The 10717-nt window shown below is 41.2% G+C and overlaps 1 protein-coding gene across 2 annotated transcripts; it reads left to right on the top strand.

Moving 5' to 3' along the window:
- Positions 1-279: 279 nt before the first annotated feature.
- Positions 280-8391, top strand: trappc3 (trafficking protein particle complex 3). Of its 2 annotated transcripts, XM_035431506.1 has the most exons (6): positions 280-462; positions 1463-1510; positions 2841-2938; positions 6106-6205; positions 7191-7373; positions 7664-8391. In XM_035431506.1, exons 1-6 carry the CDS (start codon positions 421-423, stop codon positions 7781-7783), a joined length of 591 nt encoding a protein of 196 aa, XP_035287397.1. In that variant the 5' UTR covers positions 280-420; the 3' UTR covers positions 7784-8391. The 2 variants fall into 2 exon arrangements, with proteins under 2 accessions (XP_035287397.1, XP_035287398.1); XM_035431507.1 differs by lacking the exon at positions 1463-1510 and having other exon boundaries at positions 282-462.
- The last annotated feature ends 2326 nt before the right edge of the window (positions 8392-10717 follow it).

Consider the following 10717-nt stretch of genomic DNA (forward strand, 5'->3'; position numbering starts at 1 on the left):
AACAGACAGGTGCCCTGCATCATTTAATTACTTTAAAAATAAAAGCTACTTTTTTTTCTTATTTCATAAAAGCAACATATTATGCATAGCACAAGATTATTGGGATGCTATGTATGGCAGTACTATAAAATGCCAAAGAAGCCAAAGAAGTACGGAGTCCACTTCACTAGTTTCTGCAATTTTCGATTCAGCTAACGATCAATGAACTGTCTGAGAACGGTACACGTTTTATAAATGTAAACTACAAGTCCCAGGCATGTAGACACAAACTTCCGACTTCCTTTCCTCTTCCTGCATTTCCGGAAGCAACCTGATAGCTAAGCGAGAAGACCGGGAGCATCAACAGATCCTACTTTAAAATAAACAAATAAATAAAGATCGTGGACAGACACTTAATTTAATACTGTAACAAGATACAGGATGTCTAGACAATCAAACAGAACCACCGAGAGCAAGAAAATGGTAAGCCCAGGTATCTCGTTAGTTGTGTAGCTTCTGATGATCCTGCTGATTTAGCTAGCTTGCTAGTAAGTATGCTAGTTGTTTTGACTGAATATGGACATTTCTTACAAAAAAACTACCTGTATGGTTTTCGGCTTTTTGTAAGAGCAACCCAAATAAATCACATGAGCTAGCCCGCCAGCGTGGTTAAAAAAAGGGCAACATAACTGATATTACTAGCCTGCTAGGTAACATTAGGCAGCTTACGTTGGTTACATTATAATCGGATAATTTGTGCAGACTAAATAATTTAACTAGGCACGATCATCGTACAGACGGATGCACTGTGTGCTTTTGTGAGTTATACGGAAGGTGATGCTAATGCATCCACGTTATTGTAACGTTAACGGTACGTTATGTAGTAGATCGCTAAAGCAGCATTTTGGCTACAACAGCAACGTCACCGCAGTCAGGTGACATTCATACAATTTCTTGTTTTGTTTAGTTTTAAAAATTGAAACATTGTAACAGTTCTTAATGCAGTTATTTTTCTGGGAGGGCGCATTCCAAATGTATTCATAAGCTTTAGGTTAGACTGCAAAATCTTCAACTTCAAAATAGCTATAATAAAACAGAAGAAACATTACAAGTGTACAAACCATAAAATGCATTAGAAACATGTGAAATTGTAACCTGCAGTTACATATTATACATAGGCTAGCAATAGATTGGGTAGTGTGACTACCTGCATTTTGCAAATGTACAAGGTATTCACGCCAATCGCATTATAATAAACTCTGATGAATTCAATTCTATTCCTATGTGTGGTTTGGTCATGAGTAACGTTATGGATCTGAATCAGGTCCTTCATGCCAGGCACGGATTAGCTAAACTTCATTCACTTTGATAACGGAAGTCTTGTGGAAGTGTTTTGTCCGCTCCGTCACTGCATTTGTTTCCTGATGATGTCTCTCCTCTCTCTTGTCTTGCCTGCTCTCTCCCTTCGCCTCTCATTCCCTAGCTTTGGTATTTGCCATTTATTTCAGCTTCTGCATCTATGCATCGCATGGTAGGTTTTTTCACATTTGTCTGATAGCTTTGAATAAGGCATGTCAGCCAAGGCTGAGCGGGCTTTGTTCATTTCAAAATAAAGCAACAGTTGTGCTTTTGGACATTTGCCCATGGCACCCTGGCTGTTAATTATTTCAACGTTTATTTTAATTTTGAAAGCACAATATTTTAGTAGGTTTGTTTTTTGTTTTCTTTTCGTCAGTGTGATGAACAGGTATAAAAAATTGAGGCCTTATGTAAGTTTATAGGCTACTGAAGGGAGTCCAGGTGCGTAATTATGGTGCCAGCTGATTCCTTAGGGTTCAGGTGTGAATTGGAAGACAAGTACTTAGTCAGATAAATGGCTCTGCCTTTAATGCTGTTAGGCTTAAGTGCAGTTTATTTAAGATAAATTGGCCTTAAAAGCTTGCTTCATAAATCAACTGTCTTCCAAATGAAACAGCGGAGTTAGAGTGCCTCTGCGAATATATCCTGCAGAGTAATAGAAAAAGGGCAAAGGGGCTCTCAAAAATTTGGCACAACTCAGAATTGGCTTTGGGCTCTTGTGCAACACATTCAGGGCTGCATTCAAAGGTTTCTCTCTGTTGTCATTTTAAGTAAAGGGTCCTCATATTGCTAGTGCAGCAGCCAGGCCATTAGGAGCTTTCTCTTGAGGGCTGAGGAGTCATAAGAAAGCCCAGTCACTTGGAGAGCATTAAAGAGGTGAATTGTGGGTAGCTTCCTTGCTAGGAATGGCAGTGCTGTCTCGCTAAGTGCCAAATTTGAACAGTGGAGTTTTAACTCTTAAGACTTAGCTGTCCAAGTTCAAACATTGCTTTCGGAAAGTGAAACTTTACATACTGCTTAGCACCACAAGGATTGCTATGCAGGTTTATGTTGTCATTAACTTCATAATTTGGATGTTATGAAGATAGGGATTCCTCAGTTCAATCACAGAGGAGGTGGTCCTCCTTTAGACCTATGGTGTGGACCATAAGTTGGTGCCAAATGCAAGCATGCCTGTCTGCGAATATAGGTCATTTCACTGTTATGCTGTCACATTTCCTTTGATGTGATCACCTTGTTTCCCTACATTATCGCTGAAATCCTGCTCATTTTAAACCACTCTCCCAACATTCTCCCAACTATGAAAAAATCATTGACCGTTGACTATTTTTTTTTCTCTCTTTTGCATGTGGAACACAAAACAAAATACTGTTAGCATGATTGAACCTCAGTGTATACAAAGCATATATGTGTAGGAGTGCAGTAATGTGACAGGAGGGCTCTAGTGTGGGACCTCAGATGCTGACCTCTATCCTTGTCCCTGTTTGTCCTCCCTCCTGCAGAATTCTGAGCTCTTTACTCTCACATATGGGGCCCTGGTCACCCAGCTGTGTAAGGACTACGAGAATGACGAAGAAGTCAACAAACAGCTGGACAAGATGTGAGTGTCCATGTCTGCATGACTGGCCAATATGGTGCCTTGGCTTAGCCAACTTTGGCTGTTATTTGACGTAATAGTTTGTTCTGCTGGCAAGGTTGGTGCATAGGCTGTGGGCTTTTTGATATTTCAGTAGAAACAGCATGAGCAAAGATGTAGCCTACTAGTCAGTTACAAAGAAGAGTCTATTTTCCCCTGTCTATACACTCGTACAGCATGACCCCCCATTCTTATTTATTATTTGGTTAGCAGTATCTATGCTGAACCTGTGATGATAAAGGTTCAGAAAGTAATGCCAATGATAGTCATTTCATTGTCTGTGGTCACTTTCATAGTTATTGTGAAACATTATTTTGACTTGAGCAAATTAACATTTAAAAAATAATAGTATAGTTGTTTTTGTTCAAAGTGTGATTAAAGCAAATTGACGAGGGGAAGGGGGCATTGTTGGCTATCAAGATTATAAAAATTCAGAAACAACATTGTGTGGTGGACCATACTAAAAAACAAGGACAAGAACCCAGATCTGAAGTTTTCTGTGCTCCCGTGCAAAAAGCTGCTAACTAAAATTATTATTATGAAAGCAGCTATTATAGCTAATGACATTGGTTCTGGGCTTTGTATTTGTACAGCCCACCATACAACAGCATGGCAGTGTTTTTATAAACTTGATCCACTGACTGTAAAATATATGGAGTGCAATGGATGGGGGCGTGGCCTAATTACAGGCGCACTGATGCATACATATTACGTAACCAGACGTAGGCTTAAGCGCAGCGGCTTCTGGCAGTTGATTGAAATCTTTGCATTTCACTCATTGCGAATGCCACTGAAAATACATTTTTAGGATTTGATGAGCAGATTTGAAATGCAAATAACAAACAAAAATCCCAGTTCTTTTAAATTTTGAACAGGTTACATTTCGGAACTGGCTCTCTATACCCAACCCTATCTACAAGTTGTACACAACCTGTATGCAGCTTGCATACTCCATAGTATGCAAGTGTACTGTTTCAGACACGGCCAGTTTCAGCCATGTCCCCTTATCAACTCCATACTCTGGCTCCCAAATGTTGCATTAAATCATTAAACCATTTACATTAACTATCATGAGTATATCATTAAACCTTCAAAAGTTTACCAGACACTACATACGAGCCAGACTCCATTCTGCGGTCTCCGGGTGCCTAGCCCCTCCCCCTTGCGTGTGTGCACTTCCTGGTCATGAATCTGCTAAGTGAAAGTAATGTAATGAATTGTCGCAGTGCTGCACGACTGCAACGTATGTTTTCCTTCTCCAGCGCAGTAGGGTGGGGACCAGTAGGCAGCGGGTTGTTTGTTAACACAGAAAGTGTGAAATGTGCCACCTCGGCCATTCGAGTTTCCCTCTGACATGCAGAATGGAAGAAGCAAATGTTTGCTTTCTTCTAGTCTTTTGGATTTACGTTTCCACTCTACAGCACGGTGCCAAATTCTCCACCCCTGTCATATTTTACAGGAAGCGGTGAAATATCCTTCCAGGGACAAAACAGTGAAGCTTACGTTGAATCGCTATATTTAACTCCGCCATCGTTGCCTTATCCATTTTCTAAAAGGAATGGAAATGTCTGGCCGAGCTTTTGCCTTGTCTGAGCTTGAAGTCTTGTCTTACAGCGATGGAATGTATTTTCACTCAGGTATTCTCTTATCATGTAAAAGAAATGATAGGGCCGTCAGAAACCTTTTAATTTTAAAAACTTTGTTTCATAGCCTTGCAGTCTACTTGGTAGGCCTAATTAGTTTCAGCTCATTTCAGAGAAACGGCAAATTCCGAGAAAAAAATTGATTTCAATAGTTTATTTTTTATACAGAATCACAAATAAATGTCTTGTCAGAATACCAATGTCCATATTTAACTGACAGGATGGGTAAAGCGAGTTAGAAATAATTTAATTAAATCTTATTATTCAAAACATTGCAATCCCGTACAAGAGAGACGTACTACCAATACGTTTATCTGTTTGCTACCCTGCGATTTTAATCAATCCTACATTGGATGGAACATCTTAGATTGCATGGAACATTTTTATGCATCGTCTCGTCTCGGATGTGTTCATTTATTTGACTTTTGAGCCCCGTTGTGTAAGTGCCCGCACTTTTCCAAATGCTTTGGAAACATGTCCATGTTATTGTTTTCAGGACCACAGACTTAACAAATGATTGCTCAGGGGTAGCATTTAGAGGCTCAGATAATTAATCACAATTACCCTGGTATAAGCACTATTTTGTTTTTCAAATATTTGTTTTTCCTTTGCCTTGTGCCAGACAAAACAGAATACTTTGTTTTCTCTGGGAGAAATTTTCATTCCTTTTCTAAATTCTTCTATTTGGAATGCCCTATTGGATTCGTAAGCCTGCCTCATTGCTGTAATTTTCTCTGTCATTTTGGAGCAGATAGAAATTGGTTCTCTAGCTGAGCTATAGAGCCAGTGGAGTATATTTAATGCCCAGCAGACATGGGTTCATGCCTAAGGACCGCCTGCACACCCATCTGAATTATTAACTTTTGGCTATGATATAGGCTATGCTTGTGTCATTACAGTATCGCATAGCTTTGGTCACATGCGCAAAGACCGATATTTAAAATATTTGACAAATAACTTTCACGCTAGTAGCTTGTAGGTATAGGACAGTAGTATTAATAGCTATTAGTAGCTATTTTTAAGTAGCTATTTTAGGCTATATGGAACAGTGATTACAGAGATGTATGTTGAGAAATCCAAATGTTCACATTCTGTTTAGAGAGGAAGATGATAAGCCGTTTTTTGGGTCAGGACTAGGCATTGCAAAACGAAATTGAGTGAATGCAAAGGGATCGACTCCAAAGCCTGACAGGGATTGTTTTGAAAAAGTCATATCTTGTGTTCAGCCTTGTCCAAAGCTTTGAATGCAATCTTGATTTTTCTGTGCAGTGCTTCTGGTTCAGGCTCAGGTCAGACTGGACCCAGACTCACAAATCTAAACAAATCTGCCTTGTTTTTTTTCTAGGCTATGTTTTTTTCCATTCTTCATTAAGGCACGATAGCGGAAAAGAAATGGGCGAAAAATGATACCGGTGAGCGACAGTGTGGATATTTTGTGTGGGTGCGTCTTTGTTCTCAATCCGCTCTGGCCTGCACTTCTTTTTTTAGGGGGTACAATATTGGAGTGAGGCTCATCGAAGACTTCCTGGCTCGATCCAGTGTGGGGAGGTGTCACGATTTCCGAGAAACAGCCGATGTCATCGCGAAGGTAACGGAAAGTTGGCGTGCCTATCGGAGCGCAAATGCAGAAAAACCACCCAGATGTAACCGATAAACGGAAAAATAATGCAGAGGAAGGCCATGGCATTTCGAACTTAGGACTGCGGAAGCCTGCAGAATTTCTTTGCTTTCATAACGTTTCTGATTTTATTTTTGGAGTCGTGCAGGTGAAGAAATATCCAAGCCCTTCCCCTATAAAGCCAGGAATCCCACACACGTGTGCACTGGCCCAGCGTCCGGCAGTCTGAAGTCAGATTCCACTCCTGCGCTTATTGTTTTTGTGCATGATATCAAGGCACGCCGTTACTTACACCTCATGTAAAACAAAGACATTCATCCAGCAAATTAGTTCACGCTGCAGGAATGACTATCCAGTTTCCCCAACACCGCAGTACCGGACCAAGAATTCAGATATTAATCTTTGACTGGACCGTTTACGGTGAACGTTCCTGTGGTAGTGCTTAAGTGAACTGGGCTATGGACAAGAGGGTTTTGGGTTTGAATCTCATAATCCCACTGCTGTTCTTTCCTTGAGCCAAGGTGCTTAAAGCAAACCTTGTGGTAGGAACAAAAGTTTATGCAAAGCATAGTTATGGTGGAACTCCACAGATTGATCAAGAATATCCATATGACTGAAATCTAGATTATGCTTGCCTGAAGGTAGCTCACTGTAATTTAGCCAGAACATTTTGAAAAGCGCTCTTTGTTTTTGTATGTTCCGCTTGTGTTTGGATACACTTTTTGCTCTTCAAGCACAATAATAACCATATTTGTCCTTTGCACTTCAAAGAATTGCCATGCTACGCAAGACATAAAGCACCTTAAATGCATGTAAAACATGACTTGGCCATATCACTATCCTCAGACATCCAGACAGTATTCATTTTGTGCCCTGTTACGCATGAGGACTGAGCTGGCATCGGGGTGCTTTGGGTGGGTTGGCAGTTCAGCATGTTGGCTGTGTTTCCTCGCAGGTGGCATTCAAGATGTATCTGGGCATTACTCCCAGCGTGACCAACTGGAGCCCGGCAGGGGACGAGTTCTCCCTCATCCTGGAGAGTAACCCGCTGGTGGACTTTGTGGAGCTGCCAGACAACCACAGCACCCTGGTGTACTCAAACCTTCTTTGTGGGGTGCTGAGGGGAGCCCTGGAGATGGTGAGGAGCGAAGGGGCAAATGCATGATGATTTGGGGGGCTGACATGTGAGGAATGCCCTGAGAACAGAAGTCCAGCCTTGACGAAGGCCTGGAGACTGTGCTGTGCAATGAACTATGAGCCTGCATGGCCTGTTCTCATCATTATGTTCATATGTGTGAGGCTTGATGAGCAGAGGTATGTGACCTGATAGATGGCCGCAGAAATAGAGCGATGTTAAGGCATGCGCCAGTAGTGCAAGACGGACGCATTGCATGACCTTTGACCTTCGACCCCACTCTTACTCTGCAGGTCCAAATGGCGGTGGATGTTCGGTTCGCCCAGGACACGCTAAGAGGGGACAACGTGACCGAGATCCGCATGAAGTTCATCAAGAGGATCGAGGAGAACCTTCCTGCGGGAGACGAGTGAGAAGAGCTGAGCTGGTGAGGAGCCGGCAGCTGGTGGGCCTAAGACATGGAGAGGGGAGAGAGAGACTGCAGCTGTGATTTGTATATACTAACGTGTTCAGAGAAACCCCATTCACAGATCCTTGTAGGAACAGGCACAGTTTCATTTTTAGGGACACCCCTCTCCATGTTAACTCCTGAATCTTTGGGACCGGTTTTCCCAACACCGACAAAAAAAATACACTTGTACACTATGGCTGCTGGGAATGGGATCTAGCTCTCCGAGTTAAGGCATGTCCAGGATTCTGTTCAGGTTGGTTTGTTTGCCTTTTGATACAGAATTATCATTTAACAAGATGTTTTGTTTTGTTTTGTGTCTGTCTCATGTTTTCCATTATAGAGTGTAGAATGTGGTGCATTCTGACTATTTTTTATTAGTTTTTTTTTTTTTTTTTGGTTGGTGAAAATTCATCACCACCATCAAAAAGGCTGTTCTGTATTATAAAAAAAATTATTTTTGCCTGCCATTTTTATGCAACATATAAAATATCATGCCCCTGGCATGGCAATTTAACTTATGAAATATACTATTAAAGAAACTTAATAAACTCTCTTGGAGATGGAACATAATCTCAGACTACATCTTTTTCTAAATCCCCTGTAGTCATACTTGATTCAGTATTACCATTGTATTTTCAGATTATGTCAATAATACCCTCATATTATTTATGGCTATGATTGTGTGTGTGTGTGTGTGCAGGTGGGGTGGGATTTCCTAAAGCGAATATCATTTTATTGTGTTTAGGAATTAAGCGACTTAAAACCTGCAGTAATTTTAGTTGTAGGCGATGGATGAGGGTTGATCGATGTGTGCAATTAAAACTGGTGGAGAGAGCAGGAAATCTGAATGTCTGCCTCAGGCTCTGCATGTCTTTAGAGGCAGGTCACCAGTCAACATGGTTCACCTTCAGCATGTGCTTCACCATATTAACATTACGGCTCTGAGGTTTTTTCTAGTACATGTAATTTCATCTCATGGAATAACAACAAGAATTAATTAATTAGCTAATTATTAATCACAACACACTACATTGTTTAGTAGTTGTTTATTGTGTATGTTATATACTTATATAACATCTTAATAACATCTGACTCACATAATATTTAATATCTGGATCGAGAATATTAACTGTATGGGTGTAGGGTGGAAGGTATAATTCTAGCCTACAGCCATTCAGAAATAACTTTGTTTAGGATGCGAGTCTGTTGGGAAGATTGGCAGTATCTGTGGAGATTTGACATGTTCTGGAAAGAACATGACATGTAGTAGAAGCTAGCATAGCAGGTATCTCATTTGGGTGATGCAGCATGCAGGACACATCCCTGTGACACGTCCCTTCTTCATTTCACAACTGTTATTCCCGGTATGACTGTTATTTCAGGTATAACGAGGCTCTGAGTTTCAGTAAGTACTAACCAGCTAACCTCAACCACTGTTTGCTTCTTAGCAATGCTGAAGCAGTCCTACTAACGCTCGTCTGTCAGGGTTGTTTTGGAAAAATTCATTTTAATGAGGTGGCGGGAGTGAAAAGGTTGGCTGTTGTCAAAAGTATCGTGTTCCACCACAAGAATGTCAGTCTTTTCCAGGCACCAGCACCAATGATTTCATTATTATGGCTGTATTTATAGAGCCATTTCAGGGTTTTCACTTCTCAGGCATGCCATTCACAAGCTGAGCACAGGCAACCATTTGCTGGTTTACAAGGTTTTTGTGTTTACTCTTCCTGTTTTGGTTTTTGAGAGTGAAGTAAATGCCGCCTCTAGCACTACTGTTGTATAACTAATTTTATGGATTAAATGTTAACACAAAAAACATTTGGTATATTGTGCTTTCCAGGAAATTGAATTTACTGACTGAAACCATAGTGATATCGGTGGTGACCACCAGAGGTAGCTGTGATCACTGTATCGCAAGATTTCAGTTTCTTTCCCAATGGTCTTTCATCTTGGCATCTGATTTAGCATTCCATAGGTTTGGTATGTAAATCATCTGCATGCTGTCAGATTTTAATGGTTTGGAATGTTATTTACTAAATCAATCCTGAAGCCTTGTTACCTTGAATTATCATTTTCATGAAAGACAACCCCTGCCCTGCGTATCATACTATATATTATTACTTAGTGAATGTATATATTGGAAGGAAACAGATGGGAAATGGTTCTGTGCTGATACCCAGTGTAAATCACTTGACTTAGCCATACTGTCTGGAAGATGTATAGTACTGGGATTGTGTACAATGAAAAAACACCACTGTTACTCTTCCATATGTCCCCAGGAATTCTTTTCCTGATACGTGACAACTCTGTTGATGCCTTTTCTCCATTGCTCTCCGGTATTGACTGTTGTCTCCTTTCGGTAGGGTAACCACTCTTCTTCGCCCTCGCCAATTTTCAGACATTGGGATGGTGTGTGTGTGTGTGTGTGCGAGAGCGTGTGCCTGTGCGTGTTTCTTTTGGCATGAGGCTACTGAAAGCAAACACCCAGACGAATAGGAGAAATTTCAGGAGAAACGGAGAGATCATTCCTTCTGTTTTGATTTTCTCTCCCAGTCTGTCTCCCTGTAGCCCCATCTTGAGTCGGCCCGTTCCCCGGGCCTGGATGAAGTCTGAGTGCCCGTGCAGGCTCTGTACAGACCATCCAGTGCCCTCTCATCCTGCCAGGACATAATGTCCATTGTGGCAGAACAGTGAGGTCTGAGTTACTGTTGAACACTCTTTCTCTGTGCCTCTTTAGCACCGCTTGGTCTCCGGAGTGTTCCACTGTGGTGCTGAACTGCAGGGGGACAAACCTACACAAAAAAATAAATCTGTTCTCCTTCATCCCTCCTTGTCACCATACTTTGTTTTGCTTTTCCCCTTTTTCCCTCTGCCTTCTTACTATCCCAGTTCATGAAAA

The sequence above is a fragment of the Anguilla anguilla genome, chromosome 8, assembly GCF_013347855.1.
Source record: "Anguilla anguilla isolate fAngAng1 chromosome 8, fAngAng1.pri, whole genome shotgun sequence".
Taxonomy (NCBI): Eukaryota; Metazoa; Chordata; class Actinopteri; order Anguilliformes; family Anguillidae; genus Anguilla; species Anguilla anguilla.